The sequence below is a fragment of the Canis aureus genome, chromosome 37 (genome assembly GCF_053574225.1).
Source record: "Canis aureus isolate CA01 chromosome 37, VMU_Caureus_v.1.0, whole genome shotgun sequence".
Lineage (NCBI taxonomy): Eukaryota > Metazoa > Chordata > Mammalia > Carnivora > Canidae > Canis > Canis aureus.
Window position 1 is genome coordinate 14016657 of NC_135647.1, and position 18759 is coordinate 14035415.

At 43.0% G+C, this 18759-nt stretch overlaps 1 protein-coding gene across 10 annotated transcripts in view; it reads right to left on the minus strand.

Moving 5' to 3' along the window:
• The window catches only part of PHACTR1 (phosphatase and actin regulator 1), a 562807-nt gene that overhangs the window by 109761 nt on the left and 434287 nt on the right, over positions 1 to 18759 (minus strand). For all 10 annotated transcript variants that reach the window (XM_077886026.1, XM_077886025.1, XM_077886024.1 and 7 more), the window contains one exon: positions 375 to 455. In XM_077886026.1, coding sequence (XP_077742152.1) covers positions 375 to 455 — 81 coding nt within the window. The remainder of the gene's footprint in view (positions 1 to 374; positions 456 to 18759) is intronic.

Consider the following 18759-nt stretch of genomic DNA (forward strand, 5'->3'; position numbering starts at 1 on the left):
TCTAGATGCCTGCAGATTTTTAACATTTGTCTTGGGAACCTCTGTGCCCAAAAGAGCTTCAGCAATTAACTTCGCCCCAGCTGTGCGTATTCGCACACCAACAGGCTCCCCACCGGTACCCACATCATTCCTCCAGCCACATCAGCCTGTGCAGCATCCTGCGGTGTGACTCCAAAGCTGAGAAAAAGGGAGCTTGATTTCTCTCCTCTAATATAATACCGAGTGCTCTGGAGTGGTCTGCAAAATTCTCTTTTCTCTCCAAAACCGTCTGGAGTTCTAAAGGTTCAAATCCTGATAAAGCGACGCAGAGAAAGGAATCCAACTCCGAGAAATATGCACACAGATTCCCTGTGGCGGGGACCAGTCTCCCTTACCTTTATCATAGATTTCCTTCAAGACTCCTCGTTTTATCAGCTCCTCTCTGCTTTGCCTCATTGATATTTTCCTTTCCAGGGCTACAGCAAAAGACAGAGAAGCAGGTGTGAGTCAGTAACAGAGCTGCTTTTCAAAGGACTCCTATGTTAACATGTATTAAAAAATAGCTTATGGGAAAGCTTCTATAAGTCACATTTTATTCATGCAAATGAATGAAACCTGATAGGCATTTTAATCAGATTATTTCACTTGATCATCAAAACAATCTTCAAACCACGTATGAGGTAACCCTTTTATTTTATTTTATTTTATTTTATTTTATTTATTTATTATTTATTATTTATTTATTTCATTTTATTGCACCCTGCTTTAAGGTGGAGAAATCTGTAGCATAGAGAAATTCAATAACTTGTCAGAGTTGCAAAACTATTGACATAAGGAGCCAGGATTCCAAGGTGGAAATGCTACCTCCACTCTTGGCCCATCTTCCTGATGGTGGCATTTCCTTGTAAGTGGGATTTTTAAAAAAAATCATGTAGTTCATATGGATCACGTCTCATATTTTGAGAATTTTGTTGCTTCCCAACTATTAAAAAAAAGGTATGAAAATATTTCCTACAAAGTGCTCTGGATTGAGAGATGGGGGATGGGGCCAGGTAGTGGGGGACCCTCGGGGGACAGGTGCTCATTGTTCTCCTCTCTTAGGCTCCAAATCCAAGCAGACAAGGGAGGTGTGAGCTGCCCAGTTATGAAACGCACCCACCAGGCCCCAGCTGCACGCCTGAGCCAAACACGTATGCAGGTGGCACTGGAGGAGGGAAGAGGGAAGGTTTCTCTGGGGTCAGGGGGCGTGACAGGGCGATCTGAGTGAAGAGTCCAGAAGTGGAAAAGTGAGTGGCAGCACAAAGGGCAGGCCTGGGGCTCCAGGTAAGGTGGGGAAAGCCAGCAGCTGACACTTCTGTTCCTGCCTGAACACTGAGAGGAGGAGGTGAGAGCTTATTTTGGTTGTTTTTTGTCAGTTTGAGAAGCTCTACATCCTTTGGTTCGGATACAAAGTTATTCCTTGGGGTGGGGGGAGCGAGTTATAAAATAAAGACATTTTATGCAGATAAATTCAAATACAGATTAATTACACACAGACCACGCTCGGTAGAATTTAGTCCAAAGAATACAAGCAAGCACTAGAAAGCAAGCAAAGAAATAGGGACTATGATTCTGTTACCTACTAGCCATGTGACCGTGGTCAAGTCACTTGCCAGTCGGAGAAAACACTGATGCCCCAGCCCCAGTTTCTCTGATTTATTTACTTATTTTTAAAAGACTTTACTCATTTATTCATGAGACACACACACACACACACACACACACACACACACACACACAGAGAGGCAGAGACACAGGCAGAGGGGGAAGCAGGCTCCATGCAGGGAGCCCGACGTGGGACTCGATCCCGGGTCTCCAGGATGTAGGAGTTTTATGACTCATACCAAAGGACACCCTGTGGTAGCAGGAGGGCAGAAAGATATCCTCTCTGCAGAAGAGGAACACCCAGAGAAGGGAGACAGACCTGCACGCAGTTAGGTTAGAAAGCCCTGTCTGCTTTTGTTAGGAGTTAGGTGGACAGGTGGGCAGTCAGGGCCAGGGTCCCCAACAAGAAAATATAGAGTCACGACAGCAAAAATAAAACAGCACTAACATACTGATTTGTAGCTGAAGACAGGACCACACCAGCATTCTGCTTTGCGGCCTTTGCAGAAATGACTTCTGCAAAATGTCCGTAAATAAGACAATTAATCACAAAGCATTTGTTAAAGTCACCGGCAAGGAGCAGCTAAGAGATAAGCCCACAGATATCAGTTAAAAAAAAAAAAAAAAAAAAAAAGACCATCAGCACAGAGATGTTAACCTAATAGGTCGACAGATACGTGACCAAAGCCCTGATGGGCACGACCCAGCACACTCTAATGGCCTAAGATAGTTCTTTTTTTTTTTTTTTTAAAGATTTTATTTATTTATTCATGAGAGACACAGAGAGAGGGGCAGAGACACAGGCAGAGGGAGAAGCAGGTTCCACGCAGGGAGCCCGACGTGGGACTCGATCCCGGGGTCTCCAGGATCACACCCTGGGCCAAAGGCAGGCGCTAAACCGCTGGGCCACCCAGGCTGCCCGGCCTAAGATAGTTCTGCAAAAGAGCTCATAAAAGCCCCTAACCGTAGAAACTCTGAGGCAACCCCCAGAGCCCCCCCTCCCTCTTCAGGAGCTTTATAACTATTGCTCAGTAAACTTTGCTTTCCTGCTCACTACGCTTCATTCTTCAAAAGTGGTGTGACCAAGAACCGTGGACACTGAGGGGCAAAAATCCTGTAGCCCTTTAAAGTCAAGATTTGCTTAGGGGCCCCATGGGAAAAGACTCAACAGGCAAGGTGGAGCAGGGGTTTTTAAGAAAGGACTTTGTTAACAGATCCTGTGGGTGGCATAAAGCCACCCAGAAAGCACACATAAAGAGGTGCCTTGCAGTCCCATATCGAACCACCAATTGAATGGGTTTCTCTTAATCAAAATGAGGTTTCTCAGGGGCTTTTCAAAACCACAGACAGAAGTAGAAGGACCTGATGCCCAGCACCAAAGGAAGAATCCACAGAAAGGTGGGCAAAACCGTGGGCTTGGTGGTCTGAGATGGCAAGTTTCCATAGAATGTGGGTGCTCCCAGGCCAACCACTCAGCCACATGGACCTCTGTGGGCTCCCTGTGCTCATTTGACAATGGCAGACACCCTGCCCATGGAGAAAGGTATTCTGGCAGGGGCAGGAGATGATGGCGACCTAAGGGGCAGTCCCACCCCTTACAGAGTTGACTGACTAACATGCGGTTCAGATGGTCATCAGATGGTAAAAGAAAGGGACATGTTCTAACTCCCCTACTGGGCCACGAGAAAAGGCTTTTCTGAGGAAGAGACCCAGGAGCAGAGCTTGGAAGATGAATGTGTATTATTTTGGCAAAGGGTAGTCAGGTAGGGGTTGAGGGACACTCCAGGCACAGCAAGCTGGGCAGTGGCTCCTGATGGAGGAGCCATGGTGCCGCTGGTGAAGAGAAAGCACCCGATGTTGCTGCAGCTGCCAACACCAGATGGAGGAGGACTCGAGATGTGGCCAGAGGGATGGGGCTGGGCTAGGCAGGGCCGCATGGACCGTGTTATTCTAAGGGCAATGGGAATAAATGATCAGAGATCAGGGCCTACTTAAGCGTGGGGAGAAAGGATCAGAGGGAGGCTGGGTCTAGGGATCACCTAGTCTAGGCAAGAGATGGTGGTTGCTTGGATCCAGGTGCTGGTGATGGACATGAAGGCAAAGGATGCACTCAAGCCACATGAAGGTGGCAATGTTGCCATGGTGTCAAGTAAGGATGTGGAGGAGAGAGAGGAGTCGAGGGCAACTGCTTGGTTCTTGACTTGCACAACTGAATGGACAGGTGGTGTTGATTACGCAGTGGGGGATGCGGGATGAGAAGCAGGTTTGTAGGGAAGATGGTGCGCCCAGTGTTAGTTATGCCTAAGAAGAGATTTCAAACACATGCTGTGGAAATGAAGCTGGATACTTTCTAAGACAAGGATGAGGGGCTGAGATTGTGCTTATTAGCGTCGACTGCAATAAATTCTTCCAGGTACCAGTGTTTCTCAAACTTTTCCGTGGAAATACTCTGCCCTCCCCCCCTTTTTTAAAGATTCTATTTATTTATTTATGAGAGACACAGAGAGAGGCAGAGTCACAGACAGAGGGAGAAGCAGGCTCCATGCAGGGAGCCTGATGTGGGACTTGATCCCAGGACCCCAGGACCATGCCCTGAACCAAAGGCAGAGGCTCAACCATTGAGCCACCCATGGTCCCTCCATGGAAACACTTTTTTTTTCTTAAAGATTTCATTTATTCATTCATGAGAGACACAGAGAGAAAGAGAGGCAGAGACACAGGCAGAGGGAGAAGCAGGCTCCACACAGGGAGCCCAACATGGGACTCGATCCCGGGTCCCCAGGATCACACTCTGGGCTGAAGGCGGTGCTAAATCACTGAGCCACCGGGGCTGCCCCATGGAAACACTTCTAATGGTGAAGCAGTAACGAATGCCAGGGGCTCCAAGGGTAGGAATGAGTTGGTTGTCCCAAGCAGGCCATTTCTTTACTGTACTGAGTTTTTCCTTAAGATCTAAGGTGGAGGGGCACCCAGGTGGCTATTCGGTTAAGCATCCGCCTTCAGCCTGGGTCATGATCCCAGGACCACATCAGGCTCCCTGAACAGCTGGGAGCCTACTTCTCCCTCTCTCTCTGCTCTTCCCCACTGTTCACGCTCTCCTTCTCTTGCTCTCTCTCTCTTTCAAATAAATAAAATATTTCCTTTAAAAAAAAGAACTAAAGTGGAGCTCACATAATAGATCTATCTGCTCTTATTTAAATCCAAAAATACACTCCACCCCCAACCAATTTCCAAGTTGAACTGACATCTTGGGAAGAGATGGCTTATTTATCCTTTCGCTTTGTCTTATTTCCTAGCACAGAACCCTGTGCCCACAGGGGATACCCAGATCATTTTGAGAAGCGTGGCATGTCACGTTATTTAACTTAATCCTCACCACATCCTGTGAAGTATTATCATTCCCATTTTTCAGAGGTACCTGAAACCCTGCAAAATTGACTTGCTCAGGGTCAAATAGCAGTAAGTGGCAGGGCAGAAAGAATTATTAACGCTTGTTTTTTCCCCATACCACATTGTTGTGAAGATCATTACGGTGAGTATAGGCTCTAAATATAATCTAACGTACAAGGCTCTAAAAATGGAAGGCAATTTACTTATTAGTTTATTTGGGGCTGTATGTCATAGTAAAATGGCATAATTACACTTTATTCTTAGGAGAGTCTTCCATCTGGGGCTCTCTTTTACACAAGGTATACGTGATGCTCTCTTCCAGTCTTATTTTTAGCAGCCCTTCCAAAGTGAGAGCTAAGTTTGACTACAGGCAAAGACAGGCTCACCACTGCTCCAGGAAGTGAAGTAAAAGGGCTGTGTGGGCTGTGTGGTGCAGAAGATCCTCTGACCTGGTCTACTACTGAACTACAAAACTCAGGGGGAAGGAGGGTTTGATGTGGGGAGAAAGAAAACGTAATGGTTTTTCCTGTTCACTGACCAAGACTAGATCCAATCTACCCTCTCCAACAACTTTGGCGTTGGGTAGAACAAAGATGAAAAAAAGGAAAACGGAGAAGAAATTACAAAAAGTTAAAGTCAGAGGCAGAGAATTGACAATTCAGGGAAGAGAGGAGGTGTAATGGGTACCACATCTGCTCAAAGGATAGCAGGAATAAATCAGATAAAGTGAGATCCAAGGCATGACCATGAGCTGATTCACTGGGCAATGCTTGGCCTTTGGATGCTAGAAAGTGGAACAGCACAAAGTCATCCATCTATTTAAAAAAAAGAAAACTGGGGATCCCTGGGTGGCTCAGTGGTTTGGTGCCTGCCTTCAGCCCAGGGTGTGATCCTGGAGTCCCAGGATCGAGTCCCACATTGGGCTCCCTGCATGGAGCCTGCTTCTCCCTCTGCCTGTATCTCTGCCTCTCTCTCTCTCATGAATAAATAAATAAAATCTTAAAAAAAAAGAAAGTAAAAATAAAAAAAAACTGAAAAATGGTCTTGTTAGAGGTGTGGTAAAAAGCAGTATTTTTAGGGGCCTCTGGGTGGTTCAGTTGGTTGAGCGTCCAACTCTTGATTTCCATTCAAGTCATGATCTCAGAGTTGTGAGATCGAGCCCCACGTCGGGCTTGCCACTGGATGTGAGCTTGCTTAAGAATCTCTCTTTCTCTCTGCCCCTCCCAGCCCTGGTCTCACTCACTCTTTCTCTCTCTCAAAAAAAAAAAAAATTGATAAAAAAGAAAGATAGAGTTAGTAAGGGCTTATTTTAAAACAAGAAAATATAAAACACAAGGATCACTCAAATGTTACTGAGTTATTAAAGCACAGGGCAGAATGAAATCTGAGTGACCACACATGGGAATGCTCTGGACTAAACATTTCGGTTATAAAACTGGACCATGGTGACGGCTGTACAACTCTTTAAAGTTATTGGAATCCCTGAGTTACAAACTTGAAATGAGTTCATTGTGTGGTAAGTAAATGATACCTCCATATAGTTATTAAGACATGAAAAAGAAAAAAAAAAGTGACCATGAAAGAAAATTCTCATAATGGCAAAAACATCCATTAAAAACAAAAACAGTACATCTAAACAGACAATTAAGTAAACATTAGGCTCTCTGTCTCTTGTGAATAAATAAATAAAATCTTTAAAAAAACCATTATAAAAAAATAAAATAAACATTAGGCTACAGTAAGCATGAGGACAACATTAAAATCAAAGGGTGAGAAAGTTATCATATGAAGGTAAATTTCTAAAAACATTTTTCCAAATTTCTAAGCAGTAGAACCAAAATAGAAAAAGCAGGAATCTAATCCTCACCCATCCACCTCAAAATGAAAATACAGATCAGATAGTGGATCTTTAAAAAAAAAAGGACCAATTTTGCAGGCTGCAGTAAATGCAGAATGCTGTAATAGGCTTTTGAGGTGGTCCTGTGGCAAGCAAAACATCAAAAACAAAATCACATAAGCCAGTAAACGTGTGAAAGTCTACGGCAAGGCCATTCGGTCTGAAATTCTATGCCCAATGGAGAGATAGTCTGGAGAGGAAAAGGGGGAAAAGTTCTGATCTGCTTTTATAGATGACAAAGAATTAGCTGAGTAGATCCAAATACACAAAAAGAAACTTCCCGTATCCTCTTGCCTGAAATGAATGGAAAGATTTCACAATTACTGTGCCCAAAATGGTCCCCAAATACCCACCCCTCACCAACCATAATCAAAAGTTAGGATGTCCAGGGAAGACTTCCAAAGCTTGCCATCAAACCCAGCCTCAATACAGAAGCCACGCAGAAAACCTTGAGACGCATAATTATTCTTGCATCTCTACCTATTCATCTTGTCTTTTGACTTTCTGTATTTTTCTTTTCATTTAAATATAGTCTACCTACATTGTTACGTTAGTTTTGGGTAACTCCTGGTGAGACTGCCTCCCCCAGGCCTAGCCAGATCCTACAGACAGTACGTGACTAGCCTGTGAACATACCCTCCACATGCAAAGCAACTGACCCAGGGCCCATACCCCAACCACCTCCTTCATGGAGACCTTACTCTACAGCCACTTGCCCCTGCCCTAGTCAGCCCAGGCCCAGGTTCCAGACAACTGGAGACAGTCCCTATGCCCCGGAGCCTGCTGCAATGATTCATACCAGCCAGGCAAGCTTGCTTACTCTCTCCATTCTTTCCTGTAGAAAACACACTATGGCTCTTGCCTGCATTTTCCACATTTTCCTTCCTCTCTCTGCCTCCTGACTGACACTGGTGCTTCCCTGCATGGCCCTCCATGGCATGGTCCTTTCTCTTGGACTCTGTGAGTATAACAAACCATCTTGTTTTAAAGATTTTATTTCCTTATTTGAGAGAGAGAGAGAGAGAGAGAGAGAGAGAGAGAGCTGGGGGATGGGGGGTGGGAAGGAACAGAGAGGGACGGAGAGGGACAAGCAGACTCTGTGCGGAGCAGGGAGCTCGACATGGGCCTCAATCCTAGGACCCTGAGATCATGATCTAAGCTGAAATCAAGAGTCTGACACTTTACCCACTGAGTCACCCAGGCATCCCCAAACCATCTTTTTAATGGCAGGCATCTCCTGATCTGTTGGCCTCACCATACCTACATAATAGCAAGACTTACGTCTTAAAGCCCACCTATCCCCACAGTGGTTTGTAAATAAAGGAAAGACTAAGGGTATTTCCCACAGCTTTACATTCTAACCTCTTGTTCTGAAGCCTGTTCTCACTTGAGCAAATGCTTTAGAAATGCAGGGTGTGGTGAAGAACTGATCCTTCCACTAAAGCCCAGAGACCAACCCTCCCAATGGAGTGGTTCCTGTCTAAGTGCTTCTGGGGGCTCTTCTTTTTTTTTTTTTTTAAATTTTATTTATTTATTCATGAGACACACACACACACACACACACAGAGAGAGAGAGAGAGAGAGAGGCAGAGACACAGGCAGAGGGAGAAGCAGGCTCCATGCAGGGAGCCCGACGTGGGACTCGATCCCGGGTCTCCAGGATCATGCCCTGGGCCAAAGGCGGCGCTGAACGCTGAGCCAACTGAGCTGCCTGGGGGCTCTTCTGAGCCAGCACTGCAGGGTATGCCATGGTTACCAGAAGCCAGGTCCCCAGCATCTCCTCTCCATTACCTCTCAGCCTCCCTATCCACACATGTTTGTGCTCAGCCAAGGAATCCCACGCTTCTCTGACATTGATGAACTTAAACACAGAGACGTCTTGGGTGGGCTGCTCTCCCTAGCAAATGCCTGAGTTGGATGAATTTGTTAAAAGTAACTGGCACATTCTTGGGGCAGCTGGGTGGCTCAGTCAGTTAAGTGTCTGACTCTTGATTTTGGCTCTGGCCATCATCTTAGGGTTATGAGATCAAGCCCCTCATTGGGCTCTGTGCTCAGTGCAGGGTCTGCTTGAGATTCTTCTCCCCTCCCTCTCCCTCTTCCTCTGCTCCTCCCTCTGTTCACACTCTATATTTCTCTAAAATAAATAAATAAAATCTTTAAAAAAATAACAGGCACATTCTCTTTTTATTTTTGTGCATGTGCATAAACATATATGCTTTTATTTCATTTATGAAAATGTTTTACTGTAATTAATCAAGAAATAGAGTGAAAAAAATCCTTTTTACTCTGTCCTCTCGACAAAACTCCTCATATTTCACTACTGCCCTCCTTTGAGATTTTTCTTCTGTTTCTCTCTTCTTTCCAGCTCTTTGCTCCTTCCTTCCCACTCACTCCTTCACTATATATAAATGCAGTTTTTAAAAACATAAATGGGATCATTCTGCTTGTATTATCTTATAACACTTTCTTCCTGCTCATTGGTCAATATGCTTTAGAGATCTCCCTATCAGTACTTACTCATTCTCTTTGAATACCACATACCATTACATGGGACAGAAGTGTCATTTATTTACCCACCTGCAACTAACGGAAATGTGTTTCAAATTTGGGGCATACAAACATTTATACCATGAATGTATTTCTTCCAGCATGCATGTGAATAGGTATAAGAGTTTCTATTTATTTATTTGTTTTTATTAGAGAGAGAGTGTGTGTGTGTGCACATGCACGTGCAAGAGAGGGCATGAGCAGGGGGAGGAGCAGAGGGAGAGGGAGAAGCAGGCTCCCCGCAGAGCAGGGAGTCCAACGTGAAACTCAATCCCAGGACCCCAGAATCATGACTAGCTGAAGGCAGACACTTAACTGACTGAGCCACCCAGGCATCCTTCCTTTTTTTAAATTAATTTTTTGAGTTTTTCTAGAATATATCACAAGATGTACAATTTCTGGGTAGTACATCTTTTTTAATAGATTTATTTATTTGAGAGAGAAAGAGAGAAAGAAAGAGTGGGAGGGAGAGGGAGAGGGAATCTCAGGCTGACTCCCTGCTGAGCACGGAACCTGACATGGAGCTTGATCCTAGGATTCTGAGGTCATGACCTGAGCAGAAACCAAGAGTTGGATGCTTAACTGACTGAATCATCTGAATCATCCACGTGCCCCATGGGCAGCCCATTTTTTATATGCTCTCAGTAGTGATAGAAGAAAAAAAACCTATGTTTCATAACTTTTAAGTACTGCTTTTTTATTTTTTAAAAAATGAGGAAACAGGGCCAGTGGTGGGGGAAGCAATAGTGATGCCAGAACAAGTTATTTGGTTCTACTCAGAGTACCAATGCAGGGACTTGTGCAGCTTGTCCTCTAGGATAACCCATCTCTGTTGAATTCTCTGCTCAGCTGCCTTTAAATTACATTCTGGAGGAGCCAGACATTTGAAGTAGGAAAACAATTGAGCAATGATGAAATTTGCAGTAGCTTACTCCAGAGTCTTATACCTTCAGTTGTTAAAATAGTCAACTTGTATGTAAAATTGGTGACTTTCATCTCTTTGAAATTTTATAACCCCAGGGAATGTGAATTTAGTCTAGAAATCTACAAATGACAAATGGAATGTACCTTAAGAACCTAGAACATACCTCTCCTTCCCACCTGAGTATGAATAATGAGGATTATTCATATAATACAACAGTGATAGCATAAGAAACCCAGTATAAAATAATCAACCCATATTCACACTGTCTTCATGTGAAATGCTTTCATTTCTTTAAAGATGAAGAGACGGTTTCAAAATTAAATTTACACATGCAATCTATAAAAGGCAAGAAAGGCAAGGAAGAAGAAATAGGATAAACCTGGAGATCTTCCATTTTGAAAAACCAAATGGCCAACACCAGCTGATCAGTTATTTCCCAAGAAAATTAATGATAAAAGCAACAAGGTGGTCAATCTAAATTCTATATTGAAAAAGAAGAGAAAGCAGAGGTGAATGCCCCCGTGAAGGTCTAGATTCAGACAGAATGGTATGAGAAACATATTCAAGAAGTCATGTTAATCTAGAAAGTAATTGGTATGAGCACCATATATTGTGCCTTTTATTAACAAAGATGTTCAAGTTCTAGGAATATCCAAACATTTTGCCAAATGTGGAATAAGTAGGCAAGAAGGTTTGATTACTTGATCATCTAAAGAAAGCTTACCGAATTACTAAATCAAAATGAAGCTTAAAAAAATTTGGTGGGGCACTTGGATGGCTCAATCAGTTACATGTCCAATTCTTGATTTTGGCTCAGGTCATGATCTCAGGGTGGTGAAATCAAGCCCCATGTCAGGCTCTGTGCTTGGCGTGGAGTCTGCCTGAGATGCTTTCCTTCTCTGTCTCCTTTCCCATCTATTCCTTCCTACTCCACTCTCTCCAATCAATCAATCAATCAATCAATCAACCAATAGATAGGGGCACCTGGGTGGCTCAGTGGTTGAGCATCTGCCTTCAGCTCAGGTCGCGATCCCGGGGTCCTGGGATCGAGTCTCACATTGGGCTCCCTATAGGGAGCCTGCTTCTCCCTCTGCCTGTGTCTCTGCCTCTCTCTCTGTGTGTCCCTCATGAATAAGTAAACTCTTAATAAATAAATAAAATCTTAACAAAATATCTGGCAATTAAAGTCAAGTGATCCTCAAAATCAGAGAGGCTGACCAGTATGGATTTTTTTTCCTTTATAAGTCCAAACCATGTGGAAATTCCATCTATAAGATGGAATCTCAGGCCTAACTGCCCTTGTCCCATGTACAGATCCTGATTCCCCCATCATTCCAGTATGAACCTCAGCAGAAGTCCAAGTGCAGGGGGTCCATGAACAAAGTTCCTCGTCTCCAACACAGTAACCCAGCCACTGTCCTAGAGTATGCTATGTAGCTAGCTTGGATAAAGTCTTCATAATGTATGAGGTAGATGAGATTGTTTATGTATTATTGTTTGTGATTCCCTCCAAGTCCTCCAAATCAGCACTTTCTAAAGTCTCTTCCACAGAACAGTAACCTCCAGAGATGCTCTGTGGAAAGGGTTGCGAGGACAATAATTTGGGGAAATGTCATGTACCACCGGAGAATCACAGTATTCATTAGCACAAAAGGATGTATGGTAGAGAAGCCAGTGTTTCTCTCAAATTCATTTAACAGTATGATCAAATGGGGTACTTTGGGAGTACCTTGGGACTTTCATTCTAAGGAAAACCTTCTGGGAAATGCTGATCTAAAATCATACCAGATCACAGGAAACCACTGTGGTGTTCTTTTATAAAGAGGAGCCAGGGAGGTCGGCCCGTCTTACCTTAGCAGGGTCAGAGAGGGCCAAGCTCCTTCATAAAGAGCTTTTCAGCCAAGGAAATAAACACAACCAAATCCCAAAGTCCTGCAATACCAAGCAAGCAAGATATGACTGACCAGAAAGATCCTAACAGAGCAAAGGGACCAGTCACCCATCTACCTGTCCTCTTGTGGTCCTGGTAAAAGCTGCAGCTGGTAGAGATTGGAGCTGCATTCCAGTGAGCTCCCCAAATGGGCTGCCCCCCCATGCATTCTCCAGATAAATATAACTAGACTTCTTTAATCTTGAGAAGGCCAGTACCACAGAGTTCTGCCCAAAATAACATTTTTGGCTTTGACATAATTGATATTAGGCACTTATTTCTGACAGTAATTTGGACTGAGCAATTTCCTCTGGAGTCACAGAGCAGAAGAGTAGGACCATGTTACTAGCAGAGAGGAGGTGATTTGTTTTCCTCTTTCCTGTGGGCGAAGGGCCTGCAGCCAGGTCCCGCGGGAGCTCTAGCCACTGATTAAGTGTATGGGAAAAAGGCAGGGTCACAGACTCATTTTAAGCTGCAAGTTGGACTGTTAAAACTACTTCGAAAATTCTTTATGGATCTTAATTGGATCCTGGTTTGAACAAACCAGCTATAAAAGTGTTTTGGGGTCAGTTGGAAAAACACGAATATGAACTATTATTAGGCAATTATTATTAGTTTTGGTACATATGATAAGGGTCTTGTGGTTATATAGGACATTTCCCTTATTTTTAGAGATGCATAATTAGAAATGTAATTGGAGCACCTGGGCAGCTCCGTTGGCTAAGTATGTGACTCTTGATTTCGGCTCAGGTCATGATCTCAGGGTCATGGGATCCAGCCCCATGCTGGGATCCCTGTTGGGCATAGGATCTGCTAAGGACTCTTTCTCTCTCTCCCTCTGCCCCTGTCACCCCACAATAAATAAATAAAATCTTAAAAGAACAAAGAAAGGCACATCAAGGCACTGCCAGGGGCTGTTGGTAATTCTCCTGACGTGGGCAGTGGTTACATGGAGTTTGCTTGTTAAATTGCACTTTTCCAATATATTCTATTTTCCAAAATAAAAACATTAAGAGGACAATCTCACTAACTGGACTTCCCTTTGTACTGCTGCAATGGTCTCTGAAGAGGAATAAAAAACTCAGCCACCAGATAATGAAATTATGCAGTTGGCCAGCAGACTCTCTCCGGTTAATGAAAGAACGGGTGATTATAAGGCAATAAATACTGTAATTCGTTTCCTGGTCATTTCTTCAACTAGGTCAGCCAACAGTGTGGAAGAGCTGCGCTTGATGCTCGTAAGTCTCTAGGCAGCAGGGCAGGGACCGGAAGGCCTGGGGGCAGAATATTTTAGGGAATTTTGCACAAGTAAGGATTCTGAATTTTGAAAGCAGGATGCACTGCTCTTGCCACCCAACCCTGGAGTGACAAGGAAGGAGTCAACTTAGGGGAAGTGATTTTGTGAGGACCAGGCTCAGCACTCTTGAGAGCACCCTGAGAAAAGTGCCCATGTTCTGGCTCCTTAAGCCCCCACTTGCACAGGAAAACTTCAAATCAAATTCTAACAGAGTGAATATCAGTTGTCTCTTTTGAGATCTACGAGACACAAAAGAGAAATAATTCCTTGTCCATTTATTGGCACCCTGTGATGGGAACATGCTAGAACATGATTTAATAAACTATAAGATCTGAAAAATAATTTACATGAAGCCCCGCTGACAAGCTTCGCTTTGTCCCCTTCACCTATACATCACCCATTGTGACAGCCACTTTTTATTAAATGTGAAACAGGTGGCCCTACAGTCAGAGAAGGCAATGTGATAAAAGTGTTCATGTCAGAAAATAAAGGTTCTGTGCTTTGGGGCTTGCTTCTATTACTTGCAGGAAAGTGTGTCATAACACCTAATTTTTTGTGTGATTGTGCACCAAGCCACAATTCACATTTCCACCGTGTTCTCTGCTGCCTCGAACACTGCCCCCCAGGAATAAAAACAAAGTGCACTGATTTAGAGCTAGTAAAGTGAGTTTCTCCTTCCAGATGTGGGAAGCATAATGCCGCGCTGTATTTCATTCCAGACACCTAATTATTATTGATCACTTTATGATAGAAGTATATACTGCTGGAGGCATGGAAGAATGGAAGTCTGAAATCCTGCCCAGAACAGCTTAATACCCCAGCTACCACCTGTTACCTAAAAGATAATAGGCTCCTTGTCCAAGTGTTTTGTAGTGCCAACTTCATGTAAATAAGCTTGCCTGCTTCGCTGCTTGTTTTTCTTTTTCTTTTTTTTTGCTGCTTGTTTTTCTACCCATGGCCAGATCAACACTGCTGGATAAAGTCCTTAGAAGGCAGTATTAAGACATTTTAGGCTTTTAAAATCTTACTTCTCTGGCATTTATAAATCAGAGAAAGCCAGCAGCATTAGATCGAGAGTTTTTATTTATATTAGCTATAGTCAGAACTAAAGTCAGCTAATAATTTGGAGCAAAAGTCTTTTTTTTTTTAATTTTAGAGAAGTTTTTATTTTCAAAAGACGGAGTCCTCATGGTTAATTTTTAGGCATTATAACAAGCAATGAGGGAAACTGTTTTGTGCGGTGATTCTCTAAAATCACATATGTTGGAATCCCAACCTTTAAGTTTAGGCTGACAGAAAGAAGAAACTGAAAAAATTAACAGAAGAATACAGATTTTTAAAAATTTGAAAAAAAAAAAAAGAACAGAGAGGTGCTTGGGTGACTCACTTGGTTGAGTGTCCAACTCTTGATCTCAGTTTGGGTGATAATCTTGGGGTCATGGGATTGAGCCCCACATCAAGCTCTGCATTTGTTCTTCTCCCTCTGCTGCCCCCCGTCTATTCATGCTCTCTTTCCCTCTCTTGGAGCAAAAGTCTTAAAAACAATTGTTCCTATGCAGGGGCACCTGGGTGGCTCAGTCTGTTTAGCATCCACCTCTTGATTTCGGCTCAGGTCATGATCTCAGGGTGGTGAGATTGAGCCCCCCCATCGAGCTCCACAGTCAGCTTGGGATTCTCTCTCTCCCTCTCCCTCACTCACTGGCTCTCAAATAAATAAATGAGTCTTTAGCAAAACTTCTACCTATGCGCAGTTATGTCAGATATTTACTCACATATATACGTTGCCTGAAAGCGACATGTCATACGAAGACCTGGTTTCTCCCTTCTGTTGTCACGGTAACGCTCACTATGCATTAGGTGCTACTCTATGCGTTTTCCATGTAGTACTTTAGGTAAATCTCAGCACAACTCTACAAGGTCGATACTACTATCTCCATTTTGCAGAAAAGGAAAATGTTAAGTAACTTGCCCAAAGTGTAAAGATGGACTGGAACCCAATCACAATGTGTGATTCCAGCATGTGCACACATGAACATGCCATTACACACCCCCATCTGTGTCTTTAAAAACCAGGAATACCTCTCAAAGTTGCCCAGCCTGTCTATGAATGCACAGACCTGTACAGATGGGCCATAGTGGATATATACAAGAACTAAAGACACAATTTTTGCTATTTCCTGGACAGGATTTTGTTGCTTGTAAAACTATGATCATTTCTTAAATCCTTTTATTAAATTCAGCATTTATTTACTTATCACTAAATGACGTTTCACCTACAAAGACCAAGCATACTGGCCCTGCACCTAAAACTCCTAAACCATGTGACTTTTTATTTTATTTTATTTTATTTTATTTTATTTTTTGTGACTGTTATTCTTACCACTCTCTCCTTCAGGAAAAACTTAAACTGGCCACACGAAATACAGAGTCACACATAAATTTGTAATTTCACAGTCTTCCATGGAGATGAAGGTTTAGGAAGGTGCATATCATTGGTCACTTCAGGTGGAGAGAATTATATAGCAAAGAATGTCGCAGCTACACCATGGATTTTGATCTGTATATTGAAATAGTGAGCTGTATTGAGACTTTTACACCGAAGCATAACAGAAATGCTCATGAAGAAGAAATGCGTAATAGCTGCTTGTAATTAAATAACAAATCCTTCCAAATCTAAGAGAAAGTCCAAGGGATGTAGGAACGTCCCTTCCTATTCTGCATACAAAACATTTTTTCATTTCTGTCTCAAGCTTCTCTTTTGCATGATAAGATGCTTCACCCCGAAAAGACGGACTGGGTTTGGCTGTACTTTACACATTTGCCAACTAATGATTAAAAAACCCAGTATGGTGAAATATCCGTTATTTTCAAAGAGGAGAAGTGAATAATTAATCTGTTTTAGGGGGGAGAAAATCAGCCTGGATATTATCCTTGAAAAAAAAATAATCCCAGAATATTTAAATAGCAGGGTTGTAAGTCAAACATCTATCCTAACAGCAATTGGAGAAACTGAAAAACACAACCACCGCCAAAAAGAAGAAATCTCATAACATATGCAGTAGCAAAGAAAGTTCTGGAAACAGAGTGCTACTCAAAGCTTTCCTGGAGACACTGCCTGTTTCTACAGAATGCCATGAGTCCTCGCAGTGATGACAAGGCAGGGAGACACGGCAGGCAGCACGCTGCTCCCTTAAATGAATGCTCAGGCTGCTCATCTTTTGTGATCGCAACTTGTGATTGCAACCTTTGTTTCTGACGGCTATTTCTGCAGGTCTTTTGAAATAACTGTGGCATGCACGGTGGAAGCCGACAAAGGTACAAGCCTTAATTCACGAATAAAAACAGCAGAATTCCATTTCTTTCATTTGCTTGAGACTGATTGTGTAGGACATCACAAATGGAACTTGGTTCCAGAATGCTGTCTGGCAGTTGCCCAATGTCAGGGACTGAGTCCCAGAGATGGGCTGCTGTGAGCAAAGGTCTGGGTTGAGGCAGCCCCCGAGAGGGAGAATTCTGATTCTTAGTACCACTCCATGAGTGAGTGAGGGGCGAGGGGACAAAGTGCGACTGGGGTACCGATGGGAACGTAGCTCATCTCAGTGGCATTCCAGAGGCAAATGCCCATCACCAATCCATTTTCTTCCTTTCTGGCAACCCCATAAAAGGGGCTGTGCTGGTCTCATCATCAGATTAATAGAAAATCTTGCCCAAGGATGTACCCACGCAATATTACAAGAGCAGGTGATGAGAACAGATCGATCAACTCCATTTGATTTGTTTCCCTTATTAAAATACCCCATCACCTGTCAGAGTGAGCCAAATAAACAAATTTCTGTGAAACCGTGAAGACAGAGTCTAAACAGAAACTGTCTAGATTCTGTTATGTGTGGGGTCAAAGCTGTTAGTTCAGTGATGCCATCAGCTTAGCTTTTTTAAAAACAGTGGTGCAACACGTAAAATCCAGCATCTTTGCCACTCCTATGTGTACAGTCAGTAGTGTAAAGTATATTCATACTGTTGTGCAACAGATCTCCAGGACTTTTTCATCTCCTACAACGGAAATCCTACACCCATTAAGCAACTCCCCATTCCTCTCTGCCCCCAGCCCCTGGCAGTCACCATTCCACTTTCTCTAAGAATTTGACTACCTTGAGTATCTCATTCTAAGTGGAATCATATAGTATTTATCTTTTTTGTGACTTATTTTACTTAACCTGTTGTTATCACTGTTCATCTATCTTGTAGCATGTGACAAAATTTCCTTTCTTCTTAAGGCCGAATAATATTCCATTGTAATTCCACATTTTCTTTACCCACATTTTCTTCATCCATTCATCTGTTGATGGACACTTGGGTTACTTCCACCTCTTGGCTATTATGAATAGTGCTGCTATGAACATGGGAGCACAATTATCTCTTTGAGATCCTGCTTCACTTCTTTTGGACACATACCAGAAGTGGAATTGCTGGATCACATGGTAATTTTACTTTTAATTTTTTGAGGAATCATTATGCTGTTTTTCACAGTGGCAGCATCATTTTACGTTCCCACTAACCATACACAAGAGTTCCAATTTCTCCACGTTCTTGCCACACTTGTTAGTTTCTGGGTCCTCTTTCACCTTTTTCTCTTTTTTGATAATAGCCAACCTAATGGGTATGAGGTAATGAGCTTAGTTTTAAGAGGTCAAAACTCAGAGAGGGTAATTGTGAGAATGTGGAGCTATGATAATTGGCTATGAGCTTAAATGCCTTTAAAAGTTGCTGATTCGGGATACCACCGGGCTCAGTGGTTGAGCGTCTGTCTTCAGCTCAGGTCAGGATCCCGGGGTCCTGGGATCAAGTCCTGCATCAGGCTCCCCGCAGGGAGCCTGCTTCTCTTTCTGCTGGTGTCTCTGCCTCTCCTCTGTGTCTCTTGTGAATAAATAAATAAAATCTTAAAAAAAAAAAAGAAAGTTGTTGATTCTTCACCTAAGGTCATAGAAATCACATCATGAACTAAGACCTCCTTTGACTCTTTGATTATAAGATTTGATTTCTTTCTAGCGGAGCACTGAGATGAATTTTATGGAAAGGTTGAATAAAAGTTTTCTTTAAAAAAAGATTTTATCTATTCATGAGAGAGAAAGAGTGGGTGTGTATGAGTGTGG